General features: G+C 38.9%; 1 protein-coding gene across 5 annotated transcripts in view; it reads right to left on the minus strand.

Annotated features, from left to right (window-relative positions):
- SEMA5A (semaphorin 5A) overlaps positions 1 to 27,338 on the minus strand; it is a 516,751-nt gene that overhangs the window by 51,057 nt on the left and 438,356 nt on the right. For all 5 annotated transcript variants that reach the window (XM_054488673.2, XM_063664657.1, XM_063664656.1 and 2 more), the window contains one exon: positions 20,090 to 20,237. In XM_054488673.2, coding sequence (XP_054344648.1) covers positions 20,090 to 20,237 — 148 coding nt within the window. The remainder of the gene's footprint in view (positions 1 to 20,089; positions 20,238 to 27,338) is intronic.

Here is a 27,338-nt window from a genome sequence, read left to right on the forward strand (position 1 = left end):
ATGAGGTTAAAAGATCAAGACCATTCTGCCCAACATGGTGAAACCCCGTCTTTACTGAAAATGCAAAAATTAGCTGGGCATGGTGGCACGTGCCTGTAGTCCCAGCTACTCAGGAGGCCGAGGCAGGAGAATTGCTTGAACCCAGGAGGCAGAGGTTGCAGTGAGCCAAGATCGGGCCACTGCACTCCAGCCTGGCAACAGAGTAAGACTCTATCTCAAAAAAAAAAAAAGAAAGTATTTTTTTAATTGCTTAATTTTCCTATAAGTATATAGAATAAGTATTATGTTGGGATGAATATAGAAATCTAAGTTTTCTCTTATACTGTGACAGAAAAAAATGTTAGTTTTCTGTCTTTTAGAATGTTCCTCAATATTAGAGGTTACTTGGCTTTATTACACCCTGAAGTTTTCTAATCATACTCAGATAGAACATTACAAAATGTCGGGAATGAGATGCGTGGTTGTTCAAACAAGAATTTACACAGGCAGACAAAAATGACAGCAGCAGCAGGAAGCCTACAAATATATATATATATATATATAATATATATATATACATATGCATGGAATTCCACCAAATTATAATCCAAATAGGAGTGTGGAGCCTCTCATATAAGAGATTTTGAACAGGTCATGGTGCCAGTTTCAAAGGCACTGGGCTAATTAGTATTAATTGCATTTCTGCAGTTTCTTGTTACCAGCAGAATAAAAGTCAAAGTGCTTAGCTTCTCTGATATTTGGAAAAATCTCATCCGTTGCACTGTGTTAACCCCTCCCACCTCCGTGGCCTGTATACTAGCCATATGGCACAGTCTGATAGCTCACAAATGCTGTGGGTTCAGGCTTCTATGCTTTTGCCAGAGCTGCTATCACATGGCACAGTCTGATAGCTCACAAATGCTGTGGGTTCAGGCTTCTATGCTTTTGCCAGAGCTGCTATGATTCACGTAAGATTCTGTTCTCCTAAATTTACCTGAAAACACTACTCCTTCTTTGTGCTACCATCGTACCCTAGAACTGGCGAAGGATGCAATATCCAGTGACTTGTCTGTGCAGGGTTCTCCCTAACAGACTGTGAGACTTGAGAAGACAGTACCTATCTATTTCTCATTCCTTTGTTTTCGGCCAAGCACTGGACACTTGCTATTTATCACACAGCAGGCACTTGGCAAGGATCAAACCTCACAGCACTTCCTCTGTAAGACATGGTGCTAATGTGGTCCATGCACCAGAAAACAAGCGGCCATCCCTTGGATAATGTTTCATAACTTTTGTTCAATGGTGTTCAAAATGTTTAAAAATACTGAATAGCTCTACTCAATAAACAACTTTTAAAAGATAAAAAGAGATAAAGATCAATCTGCTAGAGTTCAAATGGGTCAGAGGCCAGGAGTGCATCCAGTTGTGAGCCCCCCACCAACTCCCCCCATAAAGGCTCAGCATGGCACCTTTCACCAAAGACTGCAATGGGCGAATATCGCACTACATTTGATGACCAGTCATTAACCAATAACCTCTGACCTTTGAGATGCAGGCAAGAGGGCTGGAAGGAATCTTTGAGATAAATTATCCCCACTCTTGACCTTACCACCCTTATTTCTTTACCTTGTTGCATTGAATTGGCTGTGATCTCCAGTACAGTATGGTATTGAACGCTAGCAGCCCTGGCAGGAATCCTAGGCTTTTTCTTGACTTTAACAGAAAGGCTTCTAACCTTTCATCACTAAGTATGATAATGTTTGTGGTAAGATTTTAATAGGTATCCTTCATAAGGTGAAAGAAGCTCCCATTCAGTCTATGAATTATTCACTCATAATTCACATTAGGATGAGTGTTAAACTTATCAAATGTTCATTCTATATCTATTGAAATGACTGTAACATTCTTTCTCTCTTAATCTTATTAACATAAAATGTATTATTTACAAGATTCTCCACTTGGTCATTATAAATATCATATTGTGAATATGAATGTATAAATATAAGTGAAATGTAAATATGTGTATACATGTGTAATTTATATTTAAATCCTAAAGAATTTACTCTGTACAAGATTGTACAGTTTGTACACTGCACAAAAGGAGCTGTGTGAGAGCATGGAAATTCAGACAGAATCACCTCTTAAGCCCTGAGCCTTGAAATAGGGCTCTCTGTGCCCAGAGGAAGGGACCTTCAGCAGGGTAAACTTGTTCTACTTCACACAAAGGCACTTTACAGGATAGCAATGCCTCTGGATGCCATTTATTTCTAATCCTCAGGCCCAACTCCATTTACCCAGTAATCAAGCACTGGACGTATTAGCTTGGGTAAACCTGCTACAAAAGTCCTCGCTTTAAAACAAACTTCTGTTTCCATCTGCTGATAGCTCTTTAACTTCTAATGCCTTTGCCTACTCGTAAAGGTGGCCCTGAAAAACGCCATGAAAGTTTAAGTAAAGAAGAGAAAGATAATACAACTTAAAATGTTGAAAGAACTCTTCTCTGCGTGTCTCCTTATAAATATGATGACGGTTGGGGGACTTCTGGTGAAACTGTTTGATCTGTGCAGCTGGCCTCAAACCTGAAACAGACAGTTCTCCATTAATCTGAATGCTGCCAATGCATTTCACACGATGCCTAAGAAACTACTCATGGAGCAGGTACTTTATGCCAGGCACTGAGAATGTCCTGAGGATGCAGTGATGAACCAAAGAGACAGGGCACCTGCAACCGGGGAGTTTGGAATCTCAAGCGATTTTCCAAGAGTCTCCCTTCGTCCCTCATACAGACGGGCACAGGAAAGCCCCAGCATCACCAACTTCCTCTCACTTCGTGTTCACCAGTGACTTTACCCTAATATAGTTATGAGAACATGATTTATAATTTAAAGCTGTGCCAAGCAAATATCTGTCCTCCACTGAGATGTAAATGAAATGTCTGCAAAGTGCCAGGCTTGTAAAAGCTCCTTTGGTAATAGGAGGCCTGTTATAAGTAGTTATGTAGAAAGCTTATCATTTTTACCTTGAGTGCTTAGGCTGGGAGTTAATTCAGACTCCTCTCAAACCAAGGAAGCAAAAGCTGAGAAGCTCACAGTAAACTCACAGTCACCCCTACTCAGAGCCTCTGCTACACAAACAGCAGTGCTAAAGCAACAAAGGGAAGTTTCAAATTCTGTTGTGGGAAAAGGAACCAAGTCTACCTAGAAAAACTTACAACGTCCATTGATTACTTTTCTTTCCCCACAAAACATCAAGTAAAAGATAGAAGCCAATTGTCAGAATTTTAAAAATCAACAATTTGTATCAGAATGAAATGGTGTTTCCCTTGTCCAGATTTTCTTGTTATACTGTAGATGTACCCATGGGGTACATCTGAGAAAAATAGGGCTCTGTAGAGCTGAGGATGACAATCCAGACAAGGAGAGAGCAGTGTAGGTCCTGAGAAGGTTGTGTAAGATATGTGCACCTGAGGAGAAGCCTGCCAAATCCCTTCAGGAAGGCACACACGTGGAAGTACATCTCCTTACAAGCACTAGATTTGTGGTTTACAAAATTCAGCATAAATCACAATGGGTCAGAATTATTTCTATTTCAAGTTTAAGACACAGGCTAAAAGACCCTTTTGTTTTCATGAGATTTGCAGTTCAAAACATAACAACTGCACTGAAGACCCACAGGCCAACCCTTATTCTGTCACATAAACCATGAGGGCTCCTCAGTGGACATAATGCGGCACCCTCAGGACCATAAGCAAGCCACTACCACAATTCTAGGAGAACAACAGAGCCTCAGCCAATTCCAATGCCAACTCCTCTTGTTGAAACAAACATCTTGGCATCACCATTTGTATGACAGTCCCATTGAGCACTAACCTCCTGAAGTCTCAGTAACTACCCAAGAAAACCTAAATGATGGCATGAGACTTTTTCAGAAAAGCCTGGCTCATGTACAAGGAGCTTAAAGTTATGAGCTTGAATCCTTCCATTCTTTGAACATCTGTGGCTTGCTTTCAACTATGATACTTTCTATCAGGCATCTGTATTATTCGGTCTTGGGATCTTTCTGATTCCAGAGTGAAAGCTCCTTAAGATCAAGCTCAGCAAGTCAACCAGATTCATATTCCACCCAGCTGCATCCTGAGCAATGCCTCATACTCATGGTTGTTCCAGGCTTGTTGTGAGAGAACTAAGCTGGACTAGATGACTAGACTGGGGTTGATGTGCATGAGGTGCAGCATGGGAAATAAGACTGTATTTGTCGAATGCACAGGATGATGGCCCCAAAAGGGCTCAAGGCCATTATGTTTACAATTTTATTTACAGGAGGAAGCTCAAATATTGGAATTCATGCCATTTTAAAGTACGAGATTCAGATTTCTTTTCTAATGAGGCTCTCTATATTAGTTGCATGTGCTCAATTCTTGCCTGTGGGGACCTGATAAGGTCCTGGAAGGTCTCTGCCAAATATTATCTAATATCAAAACCAATTTTAATGACTGTACACTATTACTGCAGGAACACGGATTTTCAATGCTAACATTTTACCATTTGGAGCAGCCTTGCAAAGCTAATTAGAAAGAATTTGAAATAATTTAAGAATATGAACAGGAAATGAGATGTTCATAAGCAAATATCATGGAAAGAAAAGTTAAATGTGGACTAAGAGTAGCTCCATTTTAGTGTGAAGAATCTCTTTGAATGAGAACACAAAATGTGTTGCATTGTAAGAGATAGTAAGAATGAACCCAAGAGATAGTAAGAATGAACCCAATATAATACACAAGAATAATCACTTCATTTGGAAAGGTGGTGACACTCTTTTCCCAAATTGCCATTACCTTCTAAAAAATCACATATACATTAAATAACTAGGTTCATTTATTCACTACCCTACACTCTGCAAGGTGTTGAGAAAATAATAGTGAAAAAAATACTGTCCCTGATTGTAAAATCATAAAATGTCATTTTTTAGTATTAGTAAGCTTTGAAACAAATTAGTTCATCTAATAGTGTAGTGGAAATTTCCTCTTTGAAATTGAACTAAATCCAAGTTTATATAACTTATTTTGAAGAAACATTAACTTATTAAATCTGAGTTTTTTAAGATTAGGAGTACTTACTAAGGTAAATAAATTGTGATAAGGAAGAAAGTTGTAACTAAAGTTGAAGCAATGATTGTGGAAAAGGAGAATATGGCTATACACATATATCTGAAACAATAACATTATGTATGTATATACAGTCAGAGAGCTTGCCTCTTTTAGATAGTAAGATCAACATGCTTTCTTCTCTGTAAGAAAAAATAATTTAAAACATGATGTAACTTATATTTTTTGAATTATTAATAGAGTTCTACTACGTAAATTTTAACCCAAGAAAGTTGGTGCAGGTCTAATTATGCAACTATGATAGCAAGCTAAAAGAACTGAATGGCTGGGCACGGTGGCTCACGCCTGTAATCCCAGCACTTTGGGAGGCCGAGGCAGGTGGCTCACGAGGTCAGGAGTTCAAGACCAGCCTGACCAATACAGTGAAACCCCGTCTCTACTAAAAATATAAAAGTTAGCTGGGCATGGTGGCGCACGCCTGTAGTCCCAGCTACTCAGGAGGCTGAGGCAGGAGAATCGCTTGAACTTGTGAGGCAGAGCTTGCAGTGAGCTGAGATTTAGCCTGGGCTACAGAGTGAGACTCTGTCTAAAAAAAAAAAAAAAAAAAAAACTGAATGACTGTGCACCCCCATGCCTGGTACTCAAGCCCTTTCAGGAATGATGACTACTCACTTTCCAGATCTGCCCCTTGCCGCATCCTTGTACACATCCTCTAGCCCACAAGTGATTGTGCTTCCAGTGTTAGGTGCGAATCCCATGTCCTTGGGTCCACAGCCTGCACACAGAGACTTTCAGGGAAGCTCTGCCTCTTAACTTGGCCGAATCCTGCCCACACCTGTTGGTGCCCTTGACCCTCCAGCAAGGTCACTTCCCCCTCCTCATGTCCCACTCAGTGTTCTCTCATAATTGCTCTGATGGCATTTGTGACTTCTTTATTATTTAGCAATCTGAATTATGTTTTTTTCTCCTAAGCCAGACAGTAGGCTCCTTGAGAAAGTTTACCGTATCCGTCTACATGGGTCCCCTTGCACCAATTCTTTACACACAGTAGGTAGTCAACATGTTTTCATTGACTAAATACATAGATGAAAGATCTGAAAATTCTGCAAAGAATAGTACCACAGACGTGAATCAGTCATTGAAGTCATTGAGAATTTTCTTTTCTTCCACACGCAAAATTATTTCAAAATGAACAGCATCATGTGAGATCACACCAAGCATTAGAGAAATTAATGATCAAAGATGATGCAAGTAACAGGCAGTTTCTTTCTTCCTCTTCAGTTTCAGACGTCAAGGCCTTATTACTGAAAGCTATTAGCTGTTGCAAGAAGATAAGAGAAATAAACCAATTAAATGAGCTTCATAATGAAAACTGCCCAGCAAATGTCAGAGGTTCCTCTAAATGTCTGGATTCCATCTGTTTGCCTCTGCCATTTTGTATCTCTCTCTTTTGAGTTTGAGAGGCTTACTGTTCAGAGCTTCTGACTTTATGTGCAGAGCCCGAATAATTTTAGAAGACAGATTTCACAGTCCTTCTTTCAGCCACTGTCATTTTTCCCACACAGTGACATTAGAGGTCCTTCAAAGACTGCTTTCTAATAATCTCAAGTAGGGCAATTTTGTGGGATTAGGATAGACTGAAACAGATGTGGAAAACACTTTACATCATGATAGAAGCAAGACGCCAAATAATAGTGTGTGGGATGTTACTTTCTCACGCAGCACGGCTTATAAAATACTGTAGGAATGTGACATGGAATGTGAAGAGTGTTATTTGCAACTCTTCCTTCCATAGTAGAACCTCATGAGATTCTGCAAGTCAAATAAATCTTGAAAAAAAATATATGCCATGGAGGGAAATGAAGGGACAAGTGTTCAGGAATGACAGTTACTGTGACACACCATCAGGCCACAGAGAAAACCAGCTATTTATTTACTTATATTGACATATTTTGAAGGCTTCTAAATGTAACTTTGTATTCCTCTTTAGAAATATTAACAAACTAACACAAGAACAGAAAACCAAACAGTGCATGTTCTCACTCATAAGTGAGAGTTGAACAGTGAGAACACATGGACCTGGGGAGGGGAACATCACACACCGAGGCCTGTCAGTGGGGGTTGGGGGCTGGGAAGGGATAGCATTAGGAGAAATACCTAATGTAGATGATGGGTTGATGGGTTCAGCAAACCACCATGGCACGTGTATACCTATGTAACAAACCTGCACATTCTGCACATGTACCACAGAACTTAAAATATAATAAGAAAAATTAACAAAAAATATAAATACAGTAGCCGCTGTTGTGCCCTTTCTCACATTCACATAGAAGAGATCTGAACTAGGCTCCAGTTCTTAAAAACTTCTAGGATTACTAAAGGGATAGTGCTTGGGAAGAAAGAAACAATGGAATCTATAAAAAATAGTCAACGTTTTGAAATAACTTTTCACACTCCAACACCTGTTGTTTCTTCTTTAATTACAAGTTGCCTCAAAAATTATTATGTGTGCAAGTTGTTTTAACAACTGAAATGACACATGCTCAATAATACCATTGGAGGCACTCAGATGAAATAATTTAAAAATAGAAACTGCAAATCTTAAGCAAAACACAAATTAAAACATATTGCTGATATAATTAAGCATTTCTGTCACTTCTACCAAAGGAAGCATGGTTTGCCATGAGGCAAACCAAACAAGTATAATGCAATCAAAACATATTTTGAAAGTCTCTGGCTGCATTTGTATAAACATGTGAACTGTTCCTATAGCATGCCTCATTCTTGTTCACTGAACATTGGTATTAAGATTATATTGCATATTGCAAATAATGCTACAGTGAACATGGGAAAGCAGGTGCTTTAGGAGGTAGTGATTTAATTTCCTTTGGGTATATGCCCAGAAGAGGGCTTGTAGGGTCCTATGGTAATTCTATTTTTAATTTTCTAAGGAATCTCCACACTGTTTTCCATACTGGCTGTACCGGCCTACATCCCCACCAACAGAGTACAATCTACATTCTTTACACCCTCACCAGCACTTGTTATCTCTTGTCTTTTTTATAGTACCTGTCCTAACAGGTGTACTCATTTAGCAAATTTCTGAATACAATACACCATCATTAACTATAGTCTTAATGTTATACATTAGATCTTTCAAGGTGTTCATTCTACATATTTGCTACTTTGTGTTATTTGACCTATATCTCCTCATTCCCCCTGCACTCTCCTGCCAACCTAATAACCACTGTTTTATTTTCTCTCTCCATATATGAGACCTTTTGTTTTTTATATTTCATATCTAAGTGAGATAATGCAATATTTCTCTTTCTTTCTTTGGTTTATTTTATTTAGCATAATGTGTGCCACATCCATCCATGCTGTGACAAATCATAGGATCTCATTTTTAAGGCTGTATAATATTCCACTGTGTGTGTGTGTGTGTGTGTGTGTGTGTGTGTGTGTGTGTGTGTACCACAGTTTCTTTATCCATTCATCTACTGATGGACATTTAAGTTGTTTCCAAATGAAATGGCAACCTACATGTTGGGAAAAATATTTGCAAAGTATACATCAGATAAAGGATTAATATCCAAGGTATATAAAGAACTCATACAACATGATACCAAAAATATATATAACCCAATTAAGAAATGTCAAGGGACTTGAAAAGAAATTTCTCCAAAGACATAAAAATAGCCAAAAGGTACACGAAAAGTGCTCAACATCACTGGTCATCAGGAAAATACAAATCAAAACCACTATGAGATGTCACCTTACGCCTGTTAGGACAGGTACTCTCTATGATGAAAAAACAGTAGACTTTTCATCACAGAGAGGAAAAACGAGTAACTATGAGAGAAGGTGGATATATTAATTTGTTCCACTATAGTAATCATATGACTATATGTACCTTTCAACATCATGCTGTATATCTTAAATATACACAATAAAATTTACTTTAAAAAGGGGGGGAAAGTATACTGTGAACAGTAGCATTAACACACCAAAACAACTGGTACCCAGAGCATTTTGATTTAAGCCTCACAAGCAGTAATACTGCCCCAGGTTTAAGTAGAGACCACACTTCCCTTATTTACCCTGGTATCCCCAGAGTCCATCACAGGGTAGAAGCTTATTCTTTATTAAATAAATGGTGGAATAAAAATGGGTAAAAAACCAAAATGCTCAGATTCCAGATACAGAGTGTGAGCTCAGGTAAACCTCTCTTAATACTATGATGTATGCAGGGCTTTTGAACCTGAACAAACCAAATGAAGACCACGCCATAAGCAGCATAGTCAATTAAGGAGGTGACAATATCTTTTGAGCAGATGTATGTCTCTGAAGCTTTTTGTTCAATTCTCTACTTACTCCATTTTAGAAAGGTATTGGAAATGAGTCTGCAGAGAGGCAATATGCTGGCCTCTACAATGTGGAACTTATAATGGGTAGTGGCTCAGGTGATCTCCGCCTTTTCTGTACATTGGATGAGCAGAGCTAATATCAATTAGACCCACAGGTTTCAGATTGGGATCCTGGGGTGGGGAGAGTGTTACTCTCACTCAGTCATGGCCCAAGTGCCATATGGCATGAAATATCTCCTGGAAGCATGGCCCAGCCTGTACAGCAAGGTGACAGACTGAAATAGGACTTTAAAAGGGAGAACGAGCTATACAAAGATGCAAATGAATACAAGAGCCCAGCCTTGATGCTACAAGTTGCACATCACAAAAAGGGAGTACTTGGCTCTTGGTAAGAGGGACAACATCAGTACATCACTTAAGTTGGCTGGACAGCCAAATCTCTTTTTAAAAAATAAGGGCTGAGTGTGGTGGCTCATGCCTATAATCCCAGCACTTTGGGAGGCTGAAACAGGTGGGTCACTTGAGGTCGGGAGTTTAAGACCAGCCTGGCCAACATGGTGAAACCCTGTCCCTACTAAAAACATAAAAATTAGCTGAATGTGGTAGCACATGCCTGTAATCCAGCTACTCAGGAGGCTGAGGCAGAAGAATCACTTGAACATGGGAGGCAGAGGTTGTAGTGAACTGAGATCATGCCACTGCACTCCAGGCAACAGAGTGAGACTCTGTCTCAATAAATAAATAAATAAATAAATAAATAAATAAATAAATAAATAAAATGAACAAGCAACACTACTCTAGGTGACCACTGTCTTTTAATTTCAGTAGCAAGTGCTTGGTAGAATCAGAAGTAGACAAGGTGAGCTACAGAAATTGACCAAAAACATGTGTCCAATTTGAAGGGAACATTTAATTGACTAAAAGGCCCATTGAGTGTTCTTTATGGATAATCAATTGATTAGCCCAAATATGTCAGCAGCACTACAATCAAAGATGAAAGATGCATTTGGAAAAGAATATTGTCTGATTGTTTTTAAATAAACTTCTATTAAGACTTTAAATCTAGAGAGTCACTCTTAATTACTCATTTTTAACAGTTAAAAAATCTGACATTTAAAAAACCAGAGACATGGGTTCCGTATGACTGAGCATTTGTTATGCCTTTAAAAGAATCTGTTCATTCTGCACGTACTGTGTACTCATGTAGGCCTCTAAAATATTTTTTAAATTGTGGCCATTTAGTAGAAATTATTACAATTGAAATACTATTATTGTGTCTGCATATATAAGTTCTAAGTATTGAATAATCTTTATCATTGAATTTATCGGAAAGTTATAAAGGAAAAATGTGTGTGTGTATAATTTAAGTCACTTTTACAGTAGGAAATCTCTTCATGAAAACTTCTTTCAATTAACTTTGCAATCACTGTTATTTGAATTATTGTAGGCATAAAAAAATTTTAAAAACTATAGAAATGCACAACAGAGTCTTCCAACATTATAAATAAAACATTTTTGTGAAATATTCCAGATCTCCATACCAATTGCAATTTCCAGAGATTGTAGATGATTATTTATATGTCCTAGAGGCAGACTCTTGATGGATTAATTCCTATAATCCATCATTTTTCTTTTCTCTCCATCTGTGCCATACATCATTCTTAAACTTGATTGCGAAACTTTCAGTGCTAAGTTTTAGAAAACTTATACTTTTGTGGCCATCTGCTGTACCACTCAATTTTGTGTACTGATATTAACTTTCTCAAAAAGCTTAAGCCTCCTTTAACAACATGTGGCATTTTCACTCTGACTATCTTTCCTATTTGCAAGCTCTTCACTGAGGTATTTTATTAAAAAAAAAGAAAACAAACTTTGCATTCCAGTGTTTGTGAAGACATAATATCCAGTTTCAGCAAGGGGGATCAATTATTCCCTTTACGGAAGAATATTGGGAAATATAAGTGAATGGATTTTACAACCACAATGCAATGGAACAGTTCAGGTTGCAACCTTCTTCATAAAGGTCAAGGTCATGTCTTTAGCTTTCTTGGAAATGGGTCACTTGAAAATCCTAGATCATCTCCATCAGATACGGCAATTATTAAGGAGGGACATGTCCTTCCCCATCAGCTACTGAATGGTATTTGAAGGGTAGCTTCCATAAAGGGGAGGGGAAAGACAAAGCAGTTAGAATGATTTTGACTCAGACTAGCTGCAGCTACCAGAGCTTTTGATTTCACACATCAGCCTGTGCCCAACAAGGGTGGATTTTGGGGAGATGAGCCCCTTGGTGTCCTTAGCTCTGTCTCCCTGCTCTGCTCCTGTCCTCCTCCTCCCTGACCTAGCTACTCTCAAGGCTGCCAGCTAGTGGGCAGCAGCTCCAGCTTCACTCTTGACATTCTGTGTGCAGAGAAAGAAAGGGCCTTCCCCTCCTGTATCTCTCTCTATGGAGAAGAGAGAACCTTTCCAGAAAAATGACTTTTCTTTCATGTGTCCCAGGCAAGAATTGGTCCACACAATGGAGAAGCTGTGTGCAAAACAAATATGCCTGGCAGAAAGTAGAGTGCCATCTGGCCCAGTAATGGATATCCATGGCTATGTGATGACTGGGAAGTTCTCACCAGTCCGTGGGACCTGCAAGGCAGGAGGGCCCCAGATTGTGTTTAACCCCAATTATTGGACTGCAGCCTCAGAAATCCTGTTCTCATTGGTCCTTTCTACTATGGTCAGGATTTGTTTTCACAAGGCCAGGTGTAGTATGTGCTTTTAGGGCCGCACAGCCCCTCAGCCTCCTGTGGTCCCAGCTGCGGGCAAAATGGTGGTCAGTTCTCTGCCAGACGCATCCACCTGGGGCACACACCTCCCTTCCTGTGGCTTTCCATGTTGGGAGTCTTCTCTGAAGCCCCAGGAGACTGCTGGGTTAGTGAAAGTGCAGCCTGGGTGCATCCTCATCCAATGGTAGCTGGGAAGGTGACACACTCCCGAGAGGCATCTACAGGCTTCTCAGAAAATCAGTTCTGCTGCCCGCAGCAGTGAATTTGGTGACAAACCCTAAATAGGAGCTTTTACCTCTTTCCTGCCTCACCCCCTCATCCTCTCCACCTGCTGCTGTCGACGTATAAAAAACCACCTGCCCTAAACTCCTGTCTTGTCTCAAAATCTACTTTAAACAGGGGCCAAGCTATGATGCCAGAATTTTCACTCTCAGCTCCTATTCCCATGATGAAGAAAATAGTCCAAAATAATGGTTGGGATCCTACATGTCTCGGAGGCTTTGAAGAACACGTTGAGTTTTTATGCACTCAGTTCAGGGCTAGGTGGCAGCCAGGATGCGCTGCCCTTTTTCAGAAGTGCTACTCACTTCTTCATAATGTTGAATACGCCCTTTGAAATTCTGCAGTACACAACCTGCACAACTGTATGCAGCGCCTTTGGAGGAGAAAGTGAAAAAAAAGGAGAAAGATGGGCATCACTTCTCAGATGCATCTGGATATCTGGGGCTTTCCCAAGGTTTCTTGCATTCTTCTGGACCCTCAGTTACATGCACATTCTGAAGCCACCAGGGATTATCTCGATAAGTGATTAACTGTTGTTTTCGGCTTTTAGTTAGAACCATTCACTTTATCAAATCTCGTATAGGTCATATTTAGCTGGATACAACAAACTTCTATAAGCTCATTGGTGTTTAAGTTAATCTTATGAAAACTACAGTCCTTAACCTTTTTAATTACTTATCAAATATTAGATGAGGCCACACAGTGTAGTGGGGGAAACAAGCAGGCCACCACTATAAATGTCTGGCTTTGAGGCTGGCAACACTTCCTACAACCTGGACCATCTCGCTTCTTTGCTCCAGTTTCTACATCTATAAGTTGGTTACACTAACAATACTACTTCATTAGATTATTGGGAGGAATTCCTCACCAATTCCCTAAGAAGTACTTTAAACAATACCTGGCATGTAGCAATTATAATGACAGATGATGATGATGGTGATGAAGAATATTATTTTTATCTATAAAAATTCTGTATGTTTTCAGTGGAGTTAGTCAACTATTTTATGTATTTCTTAAACTTTATTTTAGAAAATTTCCTTTCTAGGATTATAAAATGGTATTTTCATGAACAGTGGATAAACTTAGTTGTATCTAATCCAGGTCCACTGGCTTGTTAAAGTAAGAACAGCTTCCAGACACATCAATAAGTAAGCCATACAAATAGCCTACCATTCGTATAGGGTCTGCATTAGTACCCTATTCAATAGTAGCCTGTATGAATAGCTTACTATTCATATAGGGTCTGCATCTGTGAGGTTTCAGGGGTATTATTAAGGGCAGCAAATAAACTTTTGGAAATGGGTCTAGGTCCAGTGTAAAATAACAACCCTTTAACAAACACAAATAATTCAGTGTGAGCTGCCAATGTTCAAGTATCCATAGCTTAGCATATATTGGGGTGACATTGCCCAAACATAACCAAATAAACAAAAATAAGTGAATAAGAAGAAAACTTTTCATATATGTCTTCATAACAACCCACCTGCCATCTAAGGCAGGACTACGAATCTCTAGGAAGCCACTGTTCAAAAATGAGGAAACACCAGATATGAATACAAAGGGAACTAACGATTACAAACAAGCAAGCAGCCAATTTTAAAACAGGCTGTTCAATTGTAAAACTGTCAATCTCTCTCAGGCTACCTTTCCTCTATATTTTATGACGAAAGGAAGTGCCAGCTGTCCCACTTGAATTAAAGTACACACCATTGCAAGGAGGTTGCCATGCTCTTGAAAATATTTTAGTACTAAAAATTAAATGGGGAACTAGAGTTAATTTTTTGAAGTCTAGGAAGACAGGAAATGAGTATTTCTAAAACCCACAGGAATACATTGTCCATGGAGCATTAAGATGCTGCTCACCTGATACCAGCCAAATAGGAAACTTACAGATAAAATTGTCCCAGAAATCAAAATTCTATTAGAGTCTTATAAGATATACCACGAGGATGCTCAGAAAATATTTTATGAAATGTATCCTGAAAAATATAGTTTTTATATAATTAAATTATTTATACTTACCAAAACATTAGCATTGTCAGAAGTTGAAATTAAAACATTTCCTGAAATAAAACTACAAAAATCATCTACAATATGCTTTAAATATAACCAGATTAAGAACAATACAATTATTAAAATTTATACGAAAATATTTACAATAAGCACATGGTTTGTAGAAAAATCCTGAACATGGATTCAGAACTCTAATTCTGAATCAGAGCAGTAATATTAGGCAGATGAGGCTATATGAAGCTCATACTTTTTAAAACTTGAGTAAAATGTGAGCCTCAAATAGCTTTTGTTGTATTAGTGAGGTTGTTTAAAACTGGGCTTACACAAACATTACTGGCCAGAGGCAAACACAGCTGAGGCTGTTGAGAAATACGACTGGAGCTAAAACAAATACAAAATATACCTGTTTGGGGCTTTTCAGTGGTCTAGTTTCATGGGTATGAGATATTAGATCTTTCCCGTTAATCTCACTGTTCTTGTTCCTGTACTTCCTGAGGGAGACACAGCACCCTGGATTGTCTCAGGACCTCTGAGTGGAAAGACCTGGACCCGGGGTCTTGCTATCTCCAGCTGCAGGGTTTTTGAGTACCTAACTGGTTTTCTACAGGTCTTGATTTTCTCATTTGGAAAATCAGGAAAACATGACACGTCCTTCCCCAAAGCATTCTGCAGACCCTAATGTGCTACACAAAAATGTGATATTTTGTAATGCCTGTCATTATTTTCATATGTCACAACCTATGTAAACTTCCAGTGGCCAGGTTTCATTTCCTCTGAAGATTATCCATTGTGCCATTATTTGACACAAACAAATGTTAGTGTGTTATATCAACTCTGACTGACCCTTGCAGAATCCCTTTTGACAGCATGTATTGATTATAATGTCTTTCTTCTTGACCTTTCCAGGCTTTCTGTGGTCTGGTTCTTTTGTATCTAGGAAATAAATATCTTCCCTATGCTCCCTGTTGCTCTCTTAAATCATAGCTTTTGGTCAATTGTCTCATGCTTTACATGATATTTCAGTAAGAAATATAGTGCTGCCAATACTAAGTCTGCTGTTCTTTGTAAATTATTTTTGCTGTGTCTGACGCTGTCTTTAGCTCTGATACAGCAAAAAATAAAGCAAATCTGCTAAACCTTTGAGGAAATTTTGAGTTGCATTAATTTAAGAAGTAATTCTATGTATACAACATAACATTTTATATCTTTCTTCCTTTCATGTGTTGTAATTTTCAGCCAAAATGTAGAGTTAAGATTTGTGTTATGATTTTATCTTTGATTAATTCCTATGCTCATGATGATCTCCTAATAGTACTCTTATGGTTGGCTAAAATGATCACAATATTATAAAAATCAAGCGTGTAAATCAAGAGAAGAGCTATAGAAAGACAAAAAGTTCCTCTTTCTTTTAAGCTACACTTCAACCTAAATAGGAGTAAAGTAAGGCTTATCATTTATCACTTAATATTGGGCAAATAAATTATGCAAATAGAGTTATGTCATTAAATTCTATTTGTGCCCAGAGGACCAGTTCTCAAATGCAAGTCCAGTCCCCCACTGGCAACTTGCTACTGGGCAAGTTCATTAATCTTTCTCAGGCTGATTTTTTTTCCATCTCCAAGCAGAGGTAATAATGAAAAGTGCCTTGCAGGGATACAGAGAGAATAAACACAATACATTTTAATTACTCTTAGTGCAGTGCATGGCATGTAGTAGGCACTCAACAAAAGTTATTTTATGATGTAATACAGGATTTCAGACTATCATTAAATATTAACTCCAGTATGTGTAGTTATAACTTAATTTCAATATTTAATTTGACATCACCTAGTAAGTTGGGATTTGCAAGGCTTCATCCAACAAGAATTGTTACAGTTACTATTGTCAAAATAGGGTAAAAAGGAAACACACATATGACAGTGACAATCATTTCTATTTTATAAATGTCTATGTTAGACTCGGCACTGGGCTAGGATATATAGAAATATTAGGTACTATATGTAATCTTCTAAACAGCTCCATCATTCAAGTGTTCATGATTTATATTTCATTTGAAAACAACCATGTGGAGAAGTAGAACAGCAGGTCAAATCTCACAGTGACTCAGAGGTAGAGCCCTTCTGACCCACCACCCTGCTCCTTCCACCCGCTCTGTGAAGCCACAGGCATGCGGGGCTGAGATGCAGACCTGGAGAGCAGCAGCAAGGACCAGAGGACCCCAGATGCTCCTGTGGGTTTAGCCTACTTGGAAGTGGGGAGTACACATCTGTGTCTTAAGTGTCTCATTCTGAGCTTATCGGAGCTATCAGCCACCAGGGAGGGACATTTGCTAGAAGTGGTCCCTCAATCAGCTGGACACATGTGCCCCAGGGTCCAGAGAAGGAATGCCAGGGTCACAGAATCATCAATTTCAGGGTCTGGCCCTGCACTTTGCAGAGCAAGACAGAAGCCCAGAGGGCAGTGAATGCATCTCAAGTTCACAGAGTTAAGTGACAGCACAAGATCCAGGTCCTCCCTCTCTGTCTGTCAATCAGCTCCCCAAACTAATCCAAGGCTCCGGGTTTCCCAAGCTTTCGACATTGAGCAATTTACAAGTAGGGATTCATGGAGAGAACTAATAGCTCTTGGCAAGGGTCCTTCACTGCCTCTTTATTGAGATTCAAATAAAGGTTTGGTGACTTAGTCTAAGACAAGGACTTAGAAATTTCACAAGTGAAGCTGGGAAAATCCTTTCATGAAATTTCAGCTTTAAAGTGTTGGCAGAAGCAAAGATTCTTGAGTCTTTTCTAACCGATGCACACTTGAACTTGAAATAATCAATTCTTTCTTTTTCTATAAACTGCTATAATAATCAGGAAATTGAGGTTTTTATACTTTGCACAAACATGTTCTGTATTGTATAAATGACATTTCATTAGCTGACTCCCATTTTTAATAAGCTGGAGCTCAGAGAAGTAGGTGAAGCCCATGGATAACAATTAAAGAAATGAGACTAGGAAGGAACACTCAAACGTGAGACCTGCCAGACCTTACCGATGGTGCCCTCCTTGATACAGGAGCTCTGAGTAGGAAAAACCATCACCGCCTTCTCCAAGGATGACACTGAGACTCAGAAATGTCACCTCTTGTTAACCAGCCACACACTGGCAAGCAGATGGTCACTTCATGACTCAAAAATCAATACCTTTTTTATACTTACAGCTACTATCTTGATAATAGAACTCAATAAAACTGAACCTTTTGTGGCCAAAGATTTATGAACTGCAGCTAGAATATGAAGACCAAAAATGTTGCTTTAGCTAGGTAACTATCATTTTCAAATCAACTTCTTAGGAATTCAACTGATAGTATAGATCTTCCAAACAATCCAAAGAAACCGAGCCCTTCCTTTCTACTGCTTGCATTCCTCAATTAGCGTGAGTTGGCATTCCTGCCTTAGGACAGACAGAAACCAAAATGCATGGGAGAAGCCATATCAGAAGAAAAATAAATATACTCCTACCACTGAGAAGTAGGTTGTTCCTCATTGCCGCAATAACATCTTCCTAGAAGTAGACTACCAAAAGGCTAAGTTTGGTGGTAAAAACAAAAAGAAAAACAAACCTTTAAATTTCCTAAAAAGTGACAATAGTCTCTTTGGAGACATATGTGTTTTTCTGGATTTGAAAGCAGTGGTTATATTTGTTTCATAAACTGTAATTCTATAACAAATAAAGCAATAAATACATTGGTATTTTAGAAAGACCTTCAATTTTTACATTTATCATCAGATGTATGTCACACATACACACATATTATAGGAACTACATAAAAATGCTACATTCTTGCTTAACATAATTCTTTTCATTCATTAAGCTATATTTGAAGGTAATTATAAAAGTCAATTAGCAATGAGAAAATGAATGATGTAGACTGTTCTCTGAAATTTTCACACTGCAATGTATTTAGAAACTAAGGTGTGAGATCAACCCAGATCATCCATTCCTGTGGTTTCCCAGCAAATGAGACAAAACTTGACATGGCAATGCAGACCTCAAGGGGCACACATCATGCCACCAGGAACAAAACGTGACATTCTTCAGCAAAATAGAAAGTTATCCCATTTGAATGGTTTTCCTAGAACATGTGAGTGTTCATAAATTTGTCATTTTAAAATTATTTAAAATAAATAGTTTTAAATGTCAGCATCTGAACTATCAATAAATATACATCTTAATGAAGATTTTTCGTGGTCTACAGTTAGTTCAAGCTGATCTGGAAAGGAGTGTCTTTATAATCAGTACTAGATTATATGAGAGCTAAGACAATATCTTTTCCATTGTGAAGGGAAAGAAATCTAATTGTAATTTCCAATAACAGAAATCTCCTTGGGTCTGGTGTAATATCTGACAAAGCACCTCATATCCCTCTTCCTTTCTCTGAATTTCCCAAGGATATCTCGGCTGTGTGGTTTCTGCATGTCACAAAAGCAGGCTTTATAGCAGCATAAAAACATTGCTCAGCCTCACAAACCAAAGGATAAAGATGCTGCAAAGGCCAACTGGAAAGATCAGTGAGGAAGGAATTTAGCCAGACCTTCTTGTGCTGAGCTTCTCCATCAAACCTTTTGCCACTGTCTGTGTCCACTCTGTGGAGCCAGCACCAGGGGCAGGTGCGTGAGGGGAAATGCTGTTACTCTTACAGAAGAAGCAGGAACAGCAAAAGCAAGCCTTTTGAAAAGAGCTTGTCCAAGTGGAATTTTATTTGACAGTTTAAAGTGTTAAAAGAAATATAACCTGTAAAGACAGGAGAAAAAAAACCCCAAAAAACATGCATTCTCTTTTATTCTCTCTGCATTGGCACCAACTTACTCTAACAATGGCTCCATACAGTTTCTCAGTCCCCAGGGTATGTCCGGTTCATCCCACAATGTTCTATACCTTGGTGTAGGCCTGGTATGGGGATATTATTCTGTGTCCCAAACCAAATAGAGTGGCCATATATAAGCAGGCTGAAGGCTTTGTCACTCAGAAATCAGAACAGAAAAACTCCTGGGACAGTTTGTCCCGTATGTGAATACTTAATTCACGAAGCCTCCAGGATACTCTGAATTTCAAGTATTTTCTCCAGATATTCTAATTAAATTGAAAAACTTGCATGATTTGCAGCATCTAGTGTGTGCAGAGAATCTAGTGCTTGACCATGTTGTGTTTACAGAGCACTTAGTGGTTGCAGAACATCTAGTGTCTGCCAAGAATCTAATGTTTGCAGAAGATCCAGTGTGTGAGAGGACCTAGTACCTTCAGAGCATCTATTGTATGGGGAGCATCCTGTGTCTGGACACGTCATATTTATAGAGCATTTAGTATCTGGAGAGCATAAAGTGTTTGCAGAGCTTCTAGAATGTACAGAGCACCTAGCGTGTGAGACCATTTAGTGTTTGCAGTGTACCAAATTTGTGCAGAGCCTCTAGTGTGTGCAGAACATTTATTGTTTGCAGAACATCTAGTGTGTGCAGAGAATTTTGTGTGTATTGAGTCTGTATTCCTGGTTCTGGATTGTAGGCTGGGTGTGAGAAGGAGGCTACTCACCACATTGCAGCCTGCACAGTCAGGCCCATTCTCACAGATCCTGCGGCGAGCTTGAATGCCACCCCCACACTGGGCTGTGCACCGTTCCCAAGGACCCCAGCCTGTCCAGAACATGTGTGGGGGACATAGCAAATGTTCATTGCAGTATCTGTAATGAGGAAACCAAAAGGACAAGGAAACTAATTAGTGCCACTTGAAACCACTGACGTTTCCATCTCCATCCCTGCACCAGATGTTGAACACATGGGCATGCTCTGCGTGGAGGAGCTTTTTGTATTTTGAGCAGTTGCACCATACAGAAGGCAGATGTGGTGCTGGCCATGCTGTGTGTGCACAGACAATGGGATGCACGGCAGACAATGAAGAAAATGCTAAACTCACAATGCAGGATGGATCTTCCTGTGCAGCCAATTAAAGGAAAAACAAACAAAACCCTTCAAACAGACACCCAAAAATAAGAGTATACAGAAAATATCTAGGTAGGGCATTTATCTTCTGAACATAAACATTGAAAGATAAAGCAGATTACAGATACAAAGTCAGCACAGCTTTATTTGGAATTCCTTTCTCATTCTTGAATCAGATAAGCCCATAGTTATATTAGGATAAGTTAAAGAAAAGTTACAGCATGGGATTAGCATGAAGGCCCATGCTATATACTGCTTAAGCTATTCTACTTTTAAATTTATTTGTAGGCTCTCAGAATAATGCCAAACAATTTAAAAGACCACTTGTTATTCAAAAAGAATTGAATTATTATACAATTTTACAAATATTAGTTCTATTTTTTCAGTGTTTGAATACACTTCTATACTGCTACATATTTTTCCAAATGTCAGCCAAATATCCAAAGCCTCCTTTAACTTTATCATGAATCATATTTATCTTCAGTTTTTAACACTGCAAGTGAAATGAAGTGAAGTGAGGAAAACAAACAAACAAAAAACAAAAAGGAAACAGCCTGGCATTCTACAGGTTATAGCTCATAGGAAGGAAGAGATTACTCTGAACAGCACCAAATGTAGTGAGACACACTCAGTGATTCATAGTCCATCTACGAAGCCCAAATTCCCAAATTTACCTTCTAGAGAATACTAGAATGCACAACTTTTTCTCATGTCCTCCTCTCTTGCCAGGCTATCTGCCTTAAGAAACAAGAGGCAAAGGTTCCCATCTGCTGGCGTAAGTCAGTCACCTTTATTGTCATCAATATTAATAAAGGCTTAATCCTGCAAGGCCTATACAACAGGAATTGCAGAGGGCTTCCTGATCACAGGCGTTCACAGTCGAAAATAAACACAGGGACATGGACACAGCTTAGGATGTGCAAAACTATCTTAATACACAGTGACATTACTGTAATTATTTATGCAGAAGTAAATGCTTTTCTGGAACTGAAAATAGGGGCAAATGGTAGCCAGCCACCAGGAAAAGAAACTTGGAGAGTGTAGTTTCCTGACAGTAAATACTGGTAAGATGGAACTGTTTTCCTGTCAAACCAGAAAAATTTCATGGGGAATGTGAGGGCTTCAGGAACAGGGACAGTGTGAAAAGTAGAAAGCAAGGCCAAGCTGAGAGGTGCCGACAGGATGGGGCACACTGAACCCCTGTCAGCATTTTGGAAAATAATGGAAGGTAGAAATGGAAAGAGTAAAGCACGAAAGATCATTGAGAAGAACAAAACAGAAAAAGGCAACAGGGAGTGGCATGATCTATCTTTACCAAATACAGTGGAAAACTGGAACTTTATGAGAAATCAGGAAACTTCCACAGAGCTCCAGAAACAAAATAACTCCATGAGAGTTAGATGGCAGACTCATCTCCAGGAGTTGGTGCTTCATCTTGACTATGCTCTGGAGCCCCTGAGATTCGAGGAGCTCCTCATATTTCAGTATGGGGTCTGCATCTCCCCAGACAGGGCAGTTTAGCAGCAGGAAGAGCCCACAGAACAAACAGCAACTAGAGGATGCTGGATTGCAACAATTCAAATGAGAGATACTCCAACCTAGAAAATGGTGATGGTGTTGGAAAGAAGGGGAAGAAGTGGTGGAGATGGAGCTTGGTATAGTGAAAGTACAACATGGCAACTGTGTGACTGTATAGAAAACAAAACAAAAACAGTGGAGTCCAAAGTCAGCCTCTTAACTGAAAGTGGAAGGCAGAAGGCACTCTTACTTCCAGGGAGAGATAGTTGATGTGTAAGGGGTGAAGGAGCCTCCAGAGAGTCAAGAACCAACTGGGCAAGCAGTTTAGTTTGTCTAAACTTACACATTTGAGCGTAGCCAATGGAACTGAACAGTTATCACTCTTCCTCATCTTTTCCACATTTAAGATAACACAGAAACATAAGGTTTTCTTCTTTAGGTGGTAACTATAGTCTCCCAGGGTCCTATTCTCAGAGCTCAGGGCCACTGGACATTCCTACACGTAGTACGGGAAGGGGAAGGACCTTCTAATTAAGAGATCATGGCCACTAGATAGGAGAGACAAAACAAATGTGAGAATACAACAGATGAAAAGAATTTGATCTTAGGAAGTACGTGCAAATGTGTCGAGTTCCAATAAGTAAAATTAATATGTGTGTTGGTTCATGGAGTATTCCAGGAGAAAATTGACACTTGTTTTGAGAACATATTTTGAGGAAGTCAAGAAAACTCAGAATATCAGAACTCTCAGCATTTATTTAAAATATCTATGTGTAGCTCACTGTGGGTAGAAGGAGAAGTAGGCTATCTCCATTTCTAAGCTGATTCACCGGCATTTAAAAGGCATGGACTTCTTAGAAAACTTGATCCTAATTTCAGCTTTCAACAACCCCTCTCCTAAAAAACAACAACAAAAAAATGAGTACGGAAGGCAGAGGGAAACCTTACTAAAAATGTTTATAAAACCCCTGACTTTTCATAAAAAGCACAGCAACGGAGCTACCATTTCCCCAAAGCAAAATAAACCATAGCACACAAATCCTTTCTGTTATTTGCTGACAGCAGGCCACTCCTGAAAATGCTCAGCATGTTATTATTGTAAAAATCTACCGCAGGGTAATCTGTGCATGGAACTTTCAGCCAGTGTTAATAAATTGTCTACTGAGCTGCATTTTAAGGTTGTCAATAACCTGCCTTGTTTTTTTCTCTTTCTCCTATAGTAGTCCATGAAACAAGCCACACCAGGATCTGCTGGGATGTCACCCTCTGAAATTGCAGCCTCCCCAGTGAGAGAGGTCAGAGGGAAATAGAAATTACTGGGCTAGCTCTGTCTCTTTGTGTCTGGGTTTTCACTTAGGAATTCACCCTGGAAGAGACTGCTCAGAGACAAAGCACTTGGAAGCCTGTAAGTATGGATCCTACACAATTGTGGGAAAGTGTTTTCCTCTGACCCTCTCCCTGCCTCCACCCCAACTAACTCATGACCCTGAGAGAAGCCCCTCTTATGAAGCTATACAAAAAACAATGAGGTTGGAAGTCAGTTACCTTGGTATCTCTGCTGGTTAAGGGTTTTTAAAATTAATTGTGGATAAAATATCTACACAATGGGACAGCAGTGGGTCCCCTTTCTCTAGTCCCCAACACGCTGCTGACTTTTAGCAAATAATGAGCTACAATATTTTTCAAATGCTATTGGCTCTTGAGTGTCTCTACTGTGTTAAAGCATTGCAAGTCACAGATGTATCTCATGATGTGTTAATAATTAAGATTTTAATTTTGCCCATGACTGCTTATTCTCATTTTGTATTTAAAAGTCAATTAATGACCCAGCACTGTTTCTCTACAAATTATTCACTTTTTTTCGCAAATCTAATCTCTTATGAAAATAATGACCTTTTATAATTCCATATGGACCAGATTCTCAGCACTATATCATGCAATAAAGTGTTCCTTACGTTATAAATTATAAATTGCATAAATTATGTTCCATTCTGGTTAGATCCATGCTAGTTGCTGACTGCAATCTCTGTTAACATGAACCAATCAGGGCCTCTTCTGAACTATTTTCTTCTTGCTTCACTCTAAATGATCAGCCCTCTACTGGGCCATACTGCTATAATTAAATTTTTATGGCAACAGAGAAACTGCATGTACATTAAGTCTACCATAATATTTAATTCAAGCCATTTAGGAAGAAAAATAACTTGTAAAGAACATCAGTTTGGCTCACCACAGGATTCAGCAAACATACTAATGAAGACAAATAATCACTTAATAAAAACCATTGAGCCCTGGGACTCTTAACTTTGAGAACGCATTGGACAGGCGCTAACATGTTCCCCGTGATCCCCAGCTCCTAGAATTCACACCTTGTGTAATCTCCTCCTATTGAATGTGAAAGGGACCTGTCACTGGCTTCTAACCAACAGAATATGTGAAAGATTTTGGAATGTCACTTCTGTCATTATGTTACATAGATTGTAATACCCTAATTTCAAGAGAACTTTCTCCCTTGTTGGCTTTGAGGAAGCAAGCAAAGGTGAGAAGGACCCAGTTGTCAAGGAATTGAGGGCAGCCTCCAGCTAACAGCCAGCAAGAAACTGAGGCCTTCAGTCTGACATCCCACAAGGAACTGGAGGCTGCCAACAACCACATGATCTTGGAGGCAGGTCTTTCTCTAGCTGAGCCCCAATGACATCACAGCCAGGGCCTCTATGTTGATTGCAGCCTTGTGAGAACCTGAAGCTGTGCCCAGATTAAAAAACTCATAGACACCATGAGCAAATAAACACCTGGTGCTTTAAATGCCTAAATCTGTGGTAATGTTATTATATAACAACTATTAACAGACCGTGGTACGTGGCAGTGTGGTGCTACTGTAAGAGGTTAAAATGTGAAAGTGGCTTTGAGACCAGGGAATGGCAGGAAGCAGAATAATTTTGAGGAGCACATTAAAGAAAATCTAAATCACCTTGAATCATCCATTAGTAGAAATCTGGACTTAAAGGACATGGCCAGTAAGGGTTTAGGGGAAAATGGGATAAAGAACTAAAACTGAACATCAAAACAGACAGTCTTCCCACCACACACACAAAAAAGAAAAATATGTGATGTGATGCATGTGCCAATTGGTTCAATTTAGCCATCCACAATGTATGCATATTTTAAACATTTTGTACATGATAAATGTTTAAAAATTTTGTCAAAAATAAATTAGTTATTGAAAAAGACAAAAATACAATTAGAAAAACAGGCAAAATATTTGAATAGACATTTCTATAAATAAGATACACTAATGTCCACTAAGCACATGAGAAGATGCTCAACAATATTAGTCACTAAGGAAATTCAAATCAAAACCACCATGAGATACCAGTTCATACCTACTAGGATGGCTAAAATTAAAGAAAGACAAAAGTAAATAACAAGAATGTGGAGAAATTGGAACTCTCATACATTGCTGTTGGGAATGAACATTGGTGAAGTCTCTTTAGAAAGCAGCATGGTGTTTCCTCAAAAAGACAAACATAGAATTTACATACAATGCAGCAATTTCACTCCTAGATATACAGTATACACAAAAGAGTTAAAACAGGGACTTAAACAGATACTCATATGCCAATATTCAGTACAGCATTGACAATAGTCAAAAGATGAAAATAAACCAAGTGTCCACTGATGAAAAAAATGAATAAACAAAATGTGGTATAGCCATACAACTGAATCTTATTCAGCCTTACAAAAGGAATGAAGTTCTGACACATGCTACAACATGGAGGAACCTTGAACATTATGCTAAGTGAAACAAGCCAGACACAAAATGGCAACTACTGTAGGATTCCACTTATGTGACGTATCTATAACACGCAAATTAGTAGAGACAGAACATAAATTAGAGGTTACCGGGGTTGGGAGGAGGGTGGAATAGGGAATAGTTATTATTGCTTAACAATTACAGAGTTTATGTTTGGGGCGATGAAAAGTTTTGGAAATAGTTATGGTTATACAATAATGTGAATGTCAATAACGTCACTGAATTACACACTTATAAATGATTAAGTGGCAAATTTATGTTTTTCGTGTGTGTGTGTGTGTGTAAAACCACAATAAAAACTTAAAAAGTAAGCAGGAATATATTATCAGGAACTGGAAAAAGGGAGAATCGCATTACACAATGGGTGAAAACTGCCAAAATTGTTACCTATGTTAATGTGAAAGGCAAAACACATAAGTTGAATTACATAGCTAAGGAAATTTCCAAACGAAGTGTTGAAGGTGCTGCTTGGTCTCTTCATGCTGCTTACAGTGAAATGTAGGTGAAGAAAGAAAGACTGAGGAATGGATTCTTAAACTGAAAGAACAGGGACTGAATGATTTTGGAAATCAGTCACTTTTAATGGCAAAAGATGCAAAAAATATGAAATAGCTTTCGCGGTCCTTTCAAGTATTGTTAGGGAAGGTTGGAATATAGTAAAAGCTGATGTAGTGACTGTAAAACCTTTTATTGTAACCTCAGAAAGATGAAAGAATTGGAGTAGTATTTAGTTATACAAAGAGCCCTTTCTAGAGCAAGTGTGTGCCTCACAGATCCTCTCAACTGCATCAGATCACCTCTAGTGAGCTGAAGGGTGTTGTCTCTCAGCCATCTCAGCAGCAGCACCCCAAGGTAGAGAAGGGCTAACTCAAAAAGGTCTGTGAATGTAGCTTTTGTTTAGTGGAGTAACCTTGTGGAAATCCATTGAAGACCCATAATGTTTTTAAGAAACTTATTTCCACAATGATATCAGCAGCTTGGATGGAAAGGGACAGAGAAAATACACATGAAAGGCTGCTGGAAACCCTACACATTCTACTGACAGGAAGGACGCTGATAAAACTACCTATCTACAGGCACATGCTCTCTTCAAGAAAAACAAAGCCTGATGCAGGAAGCATAACTAAGAGTCCAGGAGGCAGAGCCAAGAACTATAAAACATCATGCCCACTCCCTGAACTTAATTAAGCAACTCCAAACACTTGCTCAGCTAGATTTCAGAATTTATATGGAACAGTGATTCCTTCATAATTTCCATCACTCCACCCACCTACTGCCTTTTTGAACAGAAATGTCCAAAGCTGTTATCCTTTGTCTGACTCTCCAAGTGTGTTAGTGGCAGATAACTTCTCCCTTTGGCTTTAGAGATTAACAGACTGATGGGAACTACACCCAGACAGCCTCTTCCACATGTGGGCCTGATGTACATAATAAGGTTCTGGACTTTGGGGAGATGGCTTAATGGGATAAGACTGAGGGACCTTGAAAGTGAGTGAAATGCATTCAGCAC

This window comes from Pongo pygmaeus, chromosome 4 (assembly GCF_028885625.2).
Source record: "Pongo pygmaeus isolate AG05252 chromosome 4, NHGRI_mPonPyg2-v2.0_pri, whole genome shotgun sequence".
NCBI lineage: Eukaryota > Metazoa > Chordata > Mammalia > Primates > Hominidae > Pongo > Pongo pygmaeus.